General features: G+C 34.1%; 1 protein-coding gene across 2 annotated transcripts; it reads left to right on the forward strand.

Moving 5' to 3' along the window:
• Positions 1-2,257: 2,257 nt before the first annotated feature.
• LOC127076641 (ribose-phosphate pyrophosphokinase 1) lies at positions 2,258-10,038 on the forward strand. Of its 2 annotated transcripts, none has more exons than XM_051018348.1 (9): positions 2,258-2,422; positions 2,492-2,680; positions 3,651-3,899; positions 4,172-4,315; positions 4,604-4,771; positions 4,910-4,979; positions 6,595-6,676; positions 9,203-9,362; positions 9,700-10,038. In XM_051018348.1, exons 1-9 carry the CDS (start codon positions 2,330-2,332, stop codon positions 9,736-9,738), a joined length of 1,194 nt encoding a protein of 397 aa, XP_050874305.1. In that variant the 5' UTR covers positions 2,258-2,329; the 3' UTR covers positions 9,739-10,038. The 2 variants fall into 2 exon arrangements, with proteins under 2 accessions (XP_050874305.1, XP_050874306.1); XM_051018349.1 differs by having other exon boundaries at positions 9,775-10,038.
• Positions 10,039-15,691: the final 5,653 nt, after the last annotated feature.

Below are 15,691 nucleotides of genomic sequence, written 5' to 3' on the forward strand. Positions count from 1 at the left end.
ACTCGGCTTACAATATATAAACGATCAAATTTTCACATTTGAAACAAGGAATAGAAAATAAATTGCAGTGTAGTAAGGTGGAACAAATCATCTACAAAAATCCGGCGTTTTTTACAAACAACCAAGTAAAGTTTTATCAGTTGAAGATTCGAGATGATGACGATGCTCACCAAGTGTTTCTCATTCATGAACAATCTGGTTCAATGATATTGAGTTATATATATTAACACAACAAAATCAATTGTGTCTGTTCGTTGATCCATCACAAATTTTTAATAAATTGATGACGGCGAACAAGCTAAAGGGAATACTGTTGGGGGATGGAGTTTTTTCCCTAAAAAATATTCGATTACACGTTGCTCCTCATCCTAACCTATGTTTGATCTCAGACAGACACCCTTCAATAGTGAGTGCCTATAAAAATATTGATAATGGCTGGCATGATCCTCCTTCGACTCATGTCTACTACATTAGACATATCACTCAAAATTTCATGCGGGAGATTAAAGACAAAATATTACGGAAGAAGATTGTCAATGCAGGGTATGCATTAACAAAACCTTCTTTCAAACACTACCGTGAAGACATCAGATTGTTAAATGCAAATGCAGTAAGGTGGATCAGCAATATTCCATTGGAAAAGTGGAATAGGGCATACAACAACGGTCAACGATGGGACCACATGACAACAAATCTTGCGGAATCAATGAACTATGTCTTCAAAGACATCAGAAACCTACCTATAATCGCTTTAGTGCAAGCAACCTATTTTAGCCTAGGGGCGCTGTTTGAGATGAGACGTTCCAAATGGAGTTCAATGTTATAATTTGGGCAGTTGTTCAGTGATGCTTCAATGAAATTCATTAAAGAGGAAGCTGTTAAAGCTAACACACATGTGGTCACGGTGTTTGACCGTACAAAAGGTTGGTATAGTGTTGTTGAGTCAATGGATCACAATGAAGGCATACCGAACGGGACACTATCGAATGAAACTAGATAGAGGTTGGTGCGACTGCGAAAAGTTCCAAGCCTTTCGTATGCCCTGCTCCCATGTTATAACAACATGTTAAAAGGTTCAACATGATCCTTCCAACTTACTATCCGACGTTTACAAAGTCATAAACCTTTGCAGTGTTTACAAAATTATCTTTTCGGTGGTAGCAAAAGAGGATTTATGGCCTGCATATCAAGGGGACATTCTCTGACACAATGAAATAATGCTAAGAAGGAAAAAGTGCCGCCCAAACATCACCCGTATTCGAACCGAAATGGATACAACGAACAAAATGGTTAGATTATGTAGTTCATGTCGTCAGTCCGATCATAATCGTACTAACTGTCTCAGTGTTGGAACAAGCCCAACAAGATAATTTTAATTGTAACTCTTTTCCTTTATATTAAAAACAACATTCATTTCATATGATAAGCAGAACAAATACAATAATTAAACAACACAAGAAACTACAACAAATAAAATAATATCACAAACAAATACAACACATAAACAACATAACTATGCGATTACAACCATCAAAACAATTTTGTGACAAGTATACATCATCTTGTGAACGTCTCTGTCAGTTTTAATATTGACCAAGAAACGAACTTCTCCATTTTGGTTGAACGTCGTATCAAGCCATTGAATTCTTCTGATCCTTTCACCATCTGCAATTTCTCCATCTAACCAACAATTCAAGGTCCTGTTAAGATGTTTGAACGTGTCTACATTCCAAAATCGAATCTTCATCTCAGGCTGTATTGCTGTAAAAATTAAATCGGCATTACTCTTGTGAATATAAGGACACAAGTATGAATATGAAGACATTTTAAAGAAAATTGAAGGAGATTGAAGAAAAATGGAAGGAAAGGGTAAGAAGTTGTGTGAAAAATTATGGGAGGGTGATGGTGTGTATTTATATATACAGTGGTGGAGCAATAGTCACATGCATTGACACACACATAGAGTGGACTATGCATGCGCCAATCCTACTGGCGCTTAGGCCATGGATGCGTCAGTGCATGTGGCGCCAATGACTAACATTTTCATTGGATGTGCCAATACAACTGACAGCTAGATTAAATATTTTTTAAAACATGGTTATTTATAAATATTTTTAAAAAATGGTTATTTTAGAATTTTAATTAAAAAAATATGTTAATTTAAAAAAGAAATCTCCAATTTTTTTAATGAAAATTAAAATATTAACTAATTATACAAGTAAATGCATTTATTTAGTTTTGATATATTTTGAAAGACAAGTGTGATAAAAATGAATAGAGGTATAAATATACCTAATCCGAATTCAGCGTAACGTTTACTAACGCCATCATGTCCACTCTACTTCAATCCTCTTTCATTTCTTCTTCTTCCATCTCTCCGATCACTCCGCGTTTCGCTCGCATCTCCATCCGTAACGCCGCCGTAAGCAACCTTCTCTCTCTCCCTCTCCGCTTTTCTTTGATTTAACTGAATGTGAATTTCCGGTTTCAGAGATGTAATAATGCCGTAGTCTCTTTGAACTCGGCGAACGGAATTCCATATCGTTCCACTGAACTTTCAGTTACCGGTTCTACTTCCATTCCGAGTTTTCTTGTGGCGCCGAACACTCCCATCCATGATCTCGTTAACAGAAATCGTCTTCGTATATTCTCCGGTACCGCCAATCCCGCACTCGCTCAGGTATCTATATCTATAAATCCATTTTCGTTACTCTTGTACTTCAATTTTGATTCTAGGCGAAATTTCGATATCTAACAACAAATAAAATTAAATTGAGATGCAATCTACTATGAAGCACATGATAATTTGAAATAATAGATGTGATTGAATGTAACATCATAACATGTGTCACGGTTAGATATAGTCTTCAATATGAAGTATGAGTGCTTTAAAGGTGATAGAGGTCTGAGTTTGGATTAGCTTCTAGCTTGTTAGAGCCTCTTAATTTAATAAAATACGTTTAAGGTTCTTTACTGGTGAAAAAGTCTTCATAAACTTATAGGAGAGTTTAAAGAAGTTGATTGAAAGAGTTTTTTTAAAATAAATTGAGGCGTAAAAGCTGATTTCAACTTATACTTAAAAGCTATTGTTTAAAAACTTTCATAGTAATTGTAAAAAAACGTCTCATAGTTAACAATAATGTTTTACAGTCTGTTTTTTATTAAAATAAACTTAATTGAACACTTATAGAAAAACTTATCAGATAAGTGCTTACGTATACACTATTTCTATGCTAAAAAATAAAATATGATCAAACTGTTTTTCTGTAAGCTATAAGTTCAAGTTGTTTTCATAAGTTATCTTGAAAAGCTCATTGAAAATAGCTCATGGACATGTAATTAGTTTATTTTTGTAAGTTGTCTTGAAAAGCTTATCAAAAATAGCTTATGGGCGTGTCATTAGTTTATTTTCATAAGCTCTCTCGAACACCCTGTCAAGTTCTTATAGCAGTAGATAAGCCCAGAAAAGCATATGTCCTTGTTATTCCAAACTGAATCATGATGTAATATGATTTTAGCTAATAAAGAATGTGTAACAAACTTGTGAGTTTATATACTTTTCTTGTTTACTAATGATATTTGAAATTTTATGTTATAACACTAGGCAATATTTGTTTATTTACTAACATTTCTGATTTGCTCTTAAATAGGAAATTGCATGCTATATGGGCCTGGATCTGGGAAAGATTAAGATAAAACGTTTTGCAGATGGCGAGATATATGTCCAACTACAAGAGAGTGTCAGGGGGTGTGATGTGTTTCTCGTGCAGCCCACATGTCCTCCTGCAAATGAAAATCTTATGGAGCTTCTCGTAATGATTGATGCCTGTAGAAGAGCTTCAGCCAAGAATATTACTGCAGTCATTCCGTATTTTGGATATGCTAGAGCTGATAGAAAGGTATGTTTGTTGGCTTTGTTTGTATTGGCATTTCTCTGTAACTGTTTATCATAATTTGGATGTAAAGATGACAATGTCCAAGCCATTAGACCAATCACATTCTACATGCATCTGCACCAGTACAGTTTCTGAAGTCATGTATATATTTAGCTATACAAATGTTACCTAGCATTACTTGTACAATGCTATTGAATGTTTTTATGATGAAAATTTTGAAAAGATCAATATTCAAATTCAGTTTAGTTAAAACACGGTCTTTATTATTGTTTCAGACTCAAGGGCGTGAATCAATTGCTGCTAAGCTTGTAGCAAATTTAATTACAGAAGCAGGTGCAAATCGTGTTCTTGCATGTGACCTCCACTCTGGGCAGTCTATGGGCTACTTCGATATTCCTGTTGATCATGTGTATGGACAGGTACATAGGTTGTCATTAGCATATAATACTTTTGAAGAATAAAATTATGGGATCTGCTAAACATAAACAAACATACTACGAGTGTGCTGTATATTTGCAATAATTTATAGCAAGTTAATAATTTGTTACTTTCTTCCATTGAGGCATCTTAATTCTGAATGGAAATGACAATGTTCTAGTGACATATTTCAGGCACACATTTTTTTGTGTGGTTAATTAGCCTACCTCGAAAATGCCAATGTAATTTATTTCGTTGATTAATCATTTGTTGTTTTGTGCAACCACCAGCCTGTTATTCTTGATTACCTTGCCAGCAAGACTATTTGTTCCGATGATTTGGTAGTTGTCTCGCCAGATGTTGGTGGTGTAGCTAGAGCACGTGCTTTTGCCAAAAAGTTATCTGATGCTCCTTTAGCTATTGTTGATAAAAGGCGTCATGGGCATAATGTTGCTGAGGTATGTTAATGCACTTTTCTTCAGATCACTCAGGATTGACTGCTTTCTATTATTTTTTCCCTTTAATCTAATGAAGCATATTTAAACTAGATTGAAGAAACTTCAGGTTTTTCTTTTTGGTTGAACCTCGTTTTGCAGGTGATGAACTTGATAGGTGATGTAAAGGGAAAGGTAGCAGTTATGGTAGATGACATGATTGATACTGCAGGTGAGTTTGTATAAAACTCTTGATGTGCTAAGGCAATATTGATAGCTTGTCTCTATGACCCTTTCAGTGTTATCATATAGCGGTGCCATGTCCGCTATGGCGGATATACATGGCAGTTTTTGGGCTCGCCGCAATTGTAAATATCGACTGATGTTGCAGGTTTTTCTGCCATAATCCGCTATAACGGCGCCGCAAAGCGGTCTGTATGGCGGGATTTTGACTCTCCGCTATGGATCGCCATCCGCCATCGACCCTTTAATCAGTTAGATTAGAGACTCAAAACTATACATTTCTGATCAATAAAAGTGCTTTACTCAAATGCGTTTACCATTTATCTGTTTAGCCAACTAAATTGGTACTATTTTTGAGTCCTTATTTCATAAAAAAACTTGAAAGAGAAATGTATATACAGATTTCAATAAAATAGGTCCCAGCCCTCTGATAATTACTTAGCATGCTTTATTTAGATTATTAAATATGATTATATTTAAACTTTAGAGTTGTTTTGTTAGACGGAAGTTACTGGAAGTAGATGTATTAGTATATTTTTTAATGGTGCATTGGGTCGCATCATTGTTTCTTGTAGGCAAAACACTTCAATTGATAGCTTTCTGGATTTGGCTTGGGAATTGGTGAAATTTTTTAAGAGTTATCATTTTGATTTGTTTTGGGACTGCATCATTCTTGATTTTTTACAACTTTCTATTATGATTTTCTTATGTCCCAATTACCCTTATTTGTACTTTGAGTTTCCATTTTTCTTGATGATAAATTTTTATTCTAACTTAATCGTGTCAACTTTGGAGAGAGGACACAATAGTGAGATCCTATTCAGGTACGCTGGACCTGTGCTGGAGATGTGAGTTCCCATGTACAATGCAGGGTGTTGTAAAATGAAAAAGTCACAATAGGAACTAAGAATCCAAATTGAACTATATTTGTCTTTACTACATTTCTTCTAATATGTCCTTCCCTGACATAGTTATGATATCAAGGCATCTGTTAAAACAGTCAAAATGGGAGCTAAGATGAGAGAATCAAAATTGAATTATATTTTCTGTTGCAAAATCTCTTATTATTTTTCATATTCTTTGACATGGTATCAATGTATCTATTGACCAAGTAGTCTCAACAAGAGTGCAATCCATGGTCAGCTATCTTCTTGTTTAAATAGGTTATAACAAATTGTATTTCGGACATGTGCTTTGTCCAAATAGATCATTCCAGGCTTTATACATAGCAGCTTACTCTTGATGGTTGCTTCCTTGGCCTTAGATTAATTAGTCTAATCATTTGTAGTCATTTTCTTTTGCTGAAAAATTGTGCCACTAGGGATAACTTATCTTTATAAGATTCTTGATTGTCTGTGTCTATGAAGCACAGACATCCCGAACACAACACCGACACTAACACGGCGACACCAATAATAATTTGAAAAAATGAATAAATTAAATGTAATCACAAGTGTCGTGTAGGTGTCCGACGCCGACACGCACACGGACACATCTTTTTTTTTTTTCCAGAGGTGTCAGTGCTACATAGGTTTGTGTCAATCCTCTCTTATGAGTAAGTCTTATCAATGATCCCCACAAAAAATGATGAATTTGTTTTATAGGGACCATCGCCAAAGGTGCAGCTCTGTTGCATCAAGAAGGAGCAAGAGAAGTCTATGCATGCACTACACATGCTGTTTTCAGGTATAATTGCCTTTTGTATTCTTTTAATAATTTATTTCAGCTTGTGGTTTGTGCTGGTGAGGCACTTTAATCAGGTCAACTGCGGTGAAATAAAAGTAAAAGGACTTTTGTTCCCTTTTCACTAGTGTTACTGCTATTTTAACTAGATTGATCTCAAGATTTGTGGAGAGAGTGTGATAAGTCGTTAGACTACTTCTGATGGCAGTTATGGGCAGTTATGAGAAGTTATTATGCCAGTTATATTATTTAATTTTAGGAATAAATATAGGAAAAGGATAGGAGAAATTGATAATGGGATAGTTATTAAGTGGTTTTGGGTGGTAGAGAGAGACCAAACTCTTGAATTTCTTGAATAAGAAGTGCTTTATATCTATTTTCTCATTGTCTATTTAAACTCTCTGATGTACCCGTTTGTTAATTTTGTATTAATAATATAATTTGCTGTTCTAGACAAATTGTGCAGAGGATTGTTCTATCATTTCTGTTTTCCTTTCCATAATTCATTCACGATAGGTACCAGTTTCTATCATAAGTATGTCTGGGTACGAGTTGGTTGTATCTATGATGCATAGGCACGGGTACGGTACCCAGTACAAAACCGGGTATCAGTACGGATACGGGATACAATATTTGAAAAAAATCAAGGTACAAGTACGTCTATAAAAATTAAGAGTTTCTCTATTAAATGTATAAGTGAAGAACTAGATTTTTTTTTTAAAGTTGTTGATTTATAAATATCAACAACTTGTTTACATTAATACACAAATATAATTAAATGCTAATTGTATAAATGAAGAACTAGATTGTTTTCTTTCTTATAGATTGTTCAATTCATAATAAAACACTACAGATACGGGTACATACTTCACAATTTTAGAAGTACCCGTGGTTATACTGTACCAATTTCTTAATTGATAGTTGATCTAAGTGACCTAGAGATCATTAATGTGTTTTTCCCCTTTGAGACAGGAATCTCAAACCGCTTTCTTTGGGAATCCAATGTGGTTTATGTATATAGATAGATAGATCGGAAGAACAAACAAGGGATATGTTTTTTGATTTCTTTAATTTGTCCTTCATTAAGATTCTTGTGGATCACAAATACAGTTGATTAGATTGTGATGGACATCCTTTGGTAAAGGGCTAGGGATACTGAGCGGGATCATTTGATGAATTGGGAAAACTGTTGCAAACCTAATCGGGGTCTTGGACATGGAAACACAATAGGACCGTCTCCTAGCTAGTACAATAGTTAATATCTTGGGAAATTCCTAAGTCCCACATTAAATAATTGTATGGCCTAAGTTTATAAAGAGAGACATCCCTCTCCTTAAAAGCCGTTTTTGCTTGACTGAGTTAAGCCCCACCCAAATCCTAGTAGTTATTATCTATCCTACAAATTCAGAATAACAACTAATTATGCCAGTTGAGGTAAGGACAGTTCTTTAACATTGCATCTTTATTGGATAAAATAGTCTTTCTGGTTTCTTTTTCTTGCCTACTATATGGTGTATCTAGAGGATTTCTTGTTAAAAGATATGGGAATTGGAGAGAATAGATAGCTTTGCTTAGTTTATGTGTCTTTCTCTTTTGTTTGTAGACATATTCTAATATTGAAAATTTGTTTCTTGATAGAACCATATGGTGCAAATAGCTGGCGTTACCTTGTTGGGCAATATTTGGTTTAGTTTGTTGCTTGTTTTTGTGGATTCTTATCCTAGTTTAATTCACTCCCCGCTTTTTCTAAAAAACTGTATTATTCAATGAGTGCGCAGGATTAGTAGAATCCTCAATCTTTTTTTACTGTTTCTTTCGATGTTAGTTATGCTTTTTGTTAAATGATCTCCAAGGAGAAGTGAGGTCTATATCTATATGATGGCCAACATTTGGTACTTACTCTTTATACATAACTAGTTATTATGTTATAGTTGTTCTAAAGTACTTCCAGATTCAATTTTACATTTGGTAGCAGCAGCATCATAATTGTATTTCGGGTTTACCGCTGTGGTGCTGTTTTTAGTGACTGATAATAGGTTATTCAGTGCTAATAAGCAGGGGAGAGGTGTCCAGTACTATGCTCTGATGATGATTATAGTCTTTTGGATTGATTTGTTTTTCATGTTTACTAGATTTCACCCCTGCCCCCACCCCAAAGCACTTACTTTCTTCAATGTGATATCATTAGCACTAGTAGGATGCGCTGTCCTCTTTTCTGTACTTCCTTTTTTTTGCCTATCAAAAGGAGGGTACACCGGGGGATTTGAAAACTGTAAAATCCTTTTTGCATCTTACTTTCATGATGGTCTTGGGACGTACCTTCCCCTTCTGCTTATGCCTATACCCCGCCACTGTTCCCAAGCTTATACCTTAACAAACAAGAAGATTTTTGAAGCATTTAATTTCTTGTTCTCCTTTGACATTGAGATATATGTAAAGGATATATTGCAATGATGGTTAATTCTTCATAGTTGGTTTTTGATTCAAGGCATTTTACTCATGACTTATTCATCTTTCTTGCTTTTGCAGTCCTCCTGCTATAGAGAGATTGTCAAGCGGTTTATTTCAAGAAGTTATCATAACTAATACAATTCCAGTTTCCGAGAAGAACTATTTCCCCCAATTAACTGTCTTATCAGTGGCAAACCTTCTGGGCGAGACCATATGGCGTGTCCATGATGACTGCTCAGTGAGTAGCATATTTCTGTAAAATAAGTTTAGTTTGTTACTTTTACATTCTACCAATAGATTAAAGGAGACTACTCTCCATATTTGCATGCCTGCATACATATATACATGATCTATTCAAATTAATTAATTTTGGAAAAAGTTGAGCATCTATCTTGCTAGAATATTTTATTAATAAAGGCATGTCTCGTGGTTGAATTTGAGTTCTACTTATCGAGGGGTATGTTAGCCTCTTCTGTTTTTACTAAAAATAAATTCTGTTGCTAGTTTTGTTTCTATAGGATACTGTGGAATCAAAGTATTTATCTTGCAGATTATCTCTCTTATATTTTTGTCAGGGTGGAATTGAAACTTTTTCCAGTTTGGGCATTGATTGAACATTTTGTTGTATCTATATGTTATGCTGGTTCCAGCTGATGACACTTCGGTAACAACAAGTGGCAGAATCATTTAGTGGATTTATAGCTAAAGCTAGTCTTTAGTAATACCTATTAAAGAGCTATTTGGGGAATATTTTGTACTTCAAAAACATATTGTAAATAAATTTGGAATTCACAGGGAGTGTCGTGTCTTCTGTTTTCCCCTATAGTACAGTTTTGTAAGAAAAATATTGAATTGACTATTCAGTGTTTAAATCGGCTTATACTATGTATTGATGTAAGAAACATTTTACTGAATTTAAACATGCTCAAATATGTGTTTTCATTAAGAGTCAGTCAGATAGACCCCAGTACAGGGAAATCTTTTCCTTGAACTTCTTATAGCGTGTGTTTGTCATGAGTGAAGTTGTGAAGAGAGAAAAAGGGGAGAAATGCAAAGAAAATGAATTCTATGGTGGTGCACAATTGAAATATGTATTGCACTATATATAAATTAAAGCAATTTCTTTTTCCACCTTTATGGTTTGGGTCGCACATCTGAAAACCTAAAAATACTCAGGTTTTTTTGGAGTTGCAATTCTAAACTCAGGTTTTTTTGGAGTTGCAATTCTAAACGCATTAAAATTTGTTTTTGTCAAAATTTAATTCAGATATATATTTGTGAAGATTTTTAGGATGAATTTGCAGATGCTTTTTCAAAAAGATTCTTGAAGCCATTTAAACAATATTTTTATCATTAAGATGCTTTACATTTTACCATTCAAAAATATTTTCGGAAGTGCATCTCCGAAAATCTCAAGTGGAAAATTGAACATACGATCACATTGCATGATCATCTCTTTCACACTCCATAATCCAAAATTCTTAAAAAAATTCATTTTCAATCAACTTTTCGATTTCAAATCATCATTCTTGTGTTTTTATCACATTGAAGGGAGTAAAATAAATGTAATTTAAAGTAAAGTTCATTCATTTCATATCTCATTGATTACATTAATCTTGTTATTGAGTTGGAAAATGAATGTTATCGGATATACATTGAGTTAACCTGCTACTTGTTTCGAAGATGCATCTCCGAAGTTGTTTGTTATTGTGAATTTTTTTTAATGTTTTTCTATTTTGATTTGTATTAGATATGGTGCGTCCGAATATGTTTCTCAAAACTATTGTAAGTAATGTTGTAAAATGGAATGAAATGAATGATGATGTTAAATTGGATGAGATGAATGATGATGTTACATCGGGTGATAGACCAGTTAATGTCCAGTTAGACGTTGGTCAACAATTTAGAAATGAATAATTATTTATTGTTCGAGAACATATGCTTGAATGGGTCCCCATGAAGGCCAGTAAATTGGGATTTGACATTGTAATCGGAAAGTCTGACAATAGTTTTAATAGAAGGCAATCATTTGTAACCATAAGATGTGAGAGAAGTGACACACATGTTCCACCGATTATGAAGTTGAAACGTGATGACACTGAATCGATAAAATGCGAGTGTTCGTTTAAATTACGCGGATACTGTAAGATGGATGATACATGAAAATTTAATGTGATTTCTGATTTACATAACCATGTATTGCAAACCGAGTTAGACGGTCATTCCATTGTATGTCGCCTTAAACTGGAGAAGATGAAAATTGTTTTGGACATGTCTTTAATTAGGGTGGCGCCGAAAAACATACTTGTAGATTTGAAACGAATTTTTTTTGAAAGTGTCTCAAATATCAACTAGGTATACAATGCACGTTATCAAAATAACACGACGATAAGAGGTCCAAGATTCGAAATGCAACAACTTTTGAATCTTTTATATGATAACCACTATGTTTCTAGGTACAAAGTTTGTGAGGATAAAGTCATTGTTCGTGACATATTTTGTATTCATCTTGAAAGTATGAAGTTATTCAACATATTTCTCATTGTCCTCATAATTGATTCAACGTCTAAGACCAACAAGTATAGGCTTCCGCTTTTGGAAATTATTGGCGTTACTTCTACGAAGAAGACTGTTTAAGTGAGATCTGGATTTTTGAAATTCGAAAAATATGTCAACATTACACGGGCCTTGGAAATGTGCGGGACTTTGTTGAATGGCCAAGAAAACATATGTGATTGTCATCGATCGACACACCGCTCCGACGAACTCAGTTGCAAAGGTGTTTTCTACATCTTACACATTACTTTATTGATATCACATAACAAAAAAAGTGAGAAGTCAACTCAAACCCGCGGTAGGCACCAAACAAATAAAGGGTGAAGACGTGAAAATGGTCAAACCTAGTGTGGTGTTGGAAAAGATAATGGATGCATGGAATGGTATATTAAATTCATCCATAAAAGACTTGTATGTTGCATTTGTAATGCATTTTAAGAGTGTGTGTGTTAGATATCTAGATTTCTTGAAATACGTATAGTACTATTTTAGACCAACTGAAGGAGAAAATTGTTTGTTCTTGGACCGGTCAGGTTAGACAACATGAAAATACAACAACTAACAGAGTCGAATATGCACATTCGACACTGAAGAAATGGTTGAGTGATAGTAAGGATGGTTGAGTGATTTCTATAGAGACTAAGACGCCGTGAACCAAATGCTCTAAAACCAACATAATGAAATACAAACAACTTTTGGTCAAAGCATTACCGTATTAGAACATAAATTCAAAGACAAAACTCTTTATTCAAAGTTGGTTGGCAACGTATCTCGGACGGGATTGAATTTCATTTTTCACAAAGCGAATCGAGTAGAGCAGACAAGTACAGTTAGTTCGAAGTGTGGAAGTACACTTAGGAAGACTTACGGTCTTCCATGTGCTTTTCTCATTTCAAAAAATATGAAGCTTGATTCCCAGATACGTATGGATGAAGTGTGCAGTTACTGGAAAAGGCTCCGGTTTGATGACAGTGGTGTGATGAAAGATGGTAAAGCAAGTATAATTATCACGTTCGAGTGGGAAATAATCTAAGCTAGTTTTTCTAAAGGTGATGACATCATGAAATTTCATATCAAAGAGCTACTGAGGAAGATTTCCTATCTTGAAACCAGAGATTTGAAATCTCTATCGGAATCGGTTAAAATCAAGGCCCCCCTAAAAAGGTCAAAATAACAATACAACGAAGCGATCTCCTTCGTACTTCGAACATGTTGATTTCCATTTCCAGGATTCTTCAACACTGAAATCTCAAAAAAGTGTCTACAAGGTTGCTCGCATTAGTAGACCACCTTTTTCATCGCCGAAACCGAAAATCATCTTCGTCGAAGAAATATCGTCTTTTATGCACATACACATTGAGCGAATTGTAAATATTAAGGGTGATGGTAATCGTGGCTATCAGGACGTATCCGACTTGTTCGATAGAGGAGAGGGTAATCATTTTCTTATTCGTCAATAACTTTTGAAAGAGTTGACGTCACATAGGAAATTTTACACATCACTATACGAGAAAAAAGAATATTTTGATGCAATTCACGATGCTCTTATTCCTTGTGTTAGCAGTCCCGTACCAGAGTCAAAATGGGTGTGCTTCCCTAAAATGGACCATCTTATTATTAATGTGTATAATAGAGTGTGTATCAATCTAACAAGATATGGTTTCTCAGAGATATTTTCCCAATTCGGAGTGACCCATCTAAAGATCCTTTCTGACACATCATTTCTTTTGGATGGCTTTCAAAATCACTATATTTTGTTAAGGTTTATTTGAAACTGGGGTGTATTATACTAAGCACATCATTAGAGTGGATAAAACATTCAACAAAAGAGGCAGAAACTTGGTCAGATCACTTTCTGGAAAGGATGGAAGAGTTCACCAAATTAAGCAAGCTTGAAAGAGAATCAAATAAGGAAAAGTCGAAGGAGGGACCAATAATAGATTTATGTGGTGACATATATTTCGAGACATTTTAGATTGTAATAGATAAAATTTTTTTTGAATGTATTGTCGTAAACGATGTAATCTTGATACGATTTAATACATAAGTAATATATATTTAGCAATGATGGTGTTAATGTCTAGGCATGACAACGAGGCGGGTCAGGGACGATTTTTACCTCCCCCAAACCCAAACCTGAATTCCTAAACAATCTCCGTTCCCCGCCCTAAACCCCAACGAGGATGGAGAATTAAAACTCAAACCCATCCCAAACGGGTTCAGGCTGGATTAGGATATCCCCGCTCTACCATCACCCATTTAGAGAAATCAATTTTCTTAATAGAAATATTTATTTTTTCCAAAATCAAATTACATTACAAATAATAAAATAAAACAATCTCAAAAAACTTCATACATACATTTCAAATATTTTAAATAATAAATACAAATTAAAATATCAAAACATCAGTCACATATTTAATATTCTAAATTATAACAACTAAATAATAATGTATATAAAGAAATAAAAGGGACTGGGTTCAGGGTCGATTTCGGGGTGGGTACTAGTGTCCCCATTACCCAACCCGTTCCCATATTTTATAATCGGGAAAAACCTAAACCTAAACTCAAACCCATTCAAAGCATATTTTTCATGTCAACTTCAAGGCGAGTTCGGGTGGATACCAGCGGATACGAGTTATATTCTCATGCCTATTAATGTCGACTATTTCAGTTTACAAATTTTATGGTTTGTATTTTTTGTTTTTGCATACACACAGGTTATGGTTTGATTCTGGTTCAGGGTAAAATTCAGATATGCATATCCGAATATACCTCATACATATTTAAAAAACCATCAGAGAACTTTTTAGATAAGCATATCCGTAAATACCCTTTTTCATAAAAAAATATGGTTAAATCGGAGATGCATCTCTGAAAAGTGACCTGATGCCATGATGAGGTTCCTGAGGTTCAAAGTGACCCAATACTTGTATAAATAGGGTGTTTCCCAACCCATGTTTTCTATAAAACACACAATAACTAGATAATAAATGCATATCCCCACCTTGCATTTGTGTATTTCAATGGTACAAAACTCCCACTTCAATTTCGGATATGCAATGACATATTTCTCATCGATCTGAAAATAAACTAAATACTCTCATGCGATATCCAGAAATCAGAGAGTTATCAAACTCGAGTATCGTTCATCATCGCTTGACAACGAATGAAAGATTCAGTTCACCAACTTTGTACTGAAGACATATGAATATTTACAGGTCATATGAAATACATTTTACATTTTATTGTCTCTATTTCTAGTTTGAGGTATCTGTGCTACTTTCAGATATGCATCTCTGAAATATATCAAAAAAACATTCAAAGATGCAACTCCAAACAAAACTAGGTATAATTGAGGTGTCTCACTCGTTTGCATTCAATTTTATGGAAAATGGATGCGTCTAGAGATGTATCTTCGAAAATAAGAGATACTTTTATTTTTCGTTAAAGGTTTGGGAGAACCTATAAGAATGGAAAAAGAAATTGCCAAAAGTAACATCTAACTAATTTATTTATGTACATAAGACAAATCTACAAACAAATATGATACGGAGAATAAATTACTATAATGTTTCACAACTTTTTGTTATCTTCACTTAACTAACAATAAAATGGAGGGAGAGAGGTTTTTTTCCATCTTTATTCAAGATTTTCCTTTTCTCCGCTTTGTGAAAATCAAACAACTCTTAACACATCGCCTCATGTATAAGACGACTCTATGCATAGAAAATTGGAGCAAGCTACCCCAACTTCCTTATTTTTTTAAATCTCAAATGGTGTAGTTTTGAAGTTAATTTTTTTTTGTCAATAAAATGATTTTTTTTTTTATATTTAATTTTGTAAAAAATTATATATTCAATTGAGAGATAGATTATCGAATGATTGATTAATTAATTTTCCAGTTAGGTTTTATAGATATAATATTTTTGAAATGTTAAAAAAGAAAAAATCAACTAAAAGATAAGTGAATTGTTCAATACACCACATTCACACTGGTGAAAATTTTAA

The sequence above is a fragment of the Lathyrus oleraceus genome, chromosome 4 (assembly GCF_024323335.1).
Source record: "Lathyrus oleraceus cultivar Zhongwan6 chromosome 4, CAAS_Psat_ZW6_1.0, whole genome shotgun sequence".
NCBI lineage: Eukaryota > Viridiplantae > Streptophyta > Magnoliopsida > Fabales > Fabaceae > Lathyrus > Lathyrus oleraceus.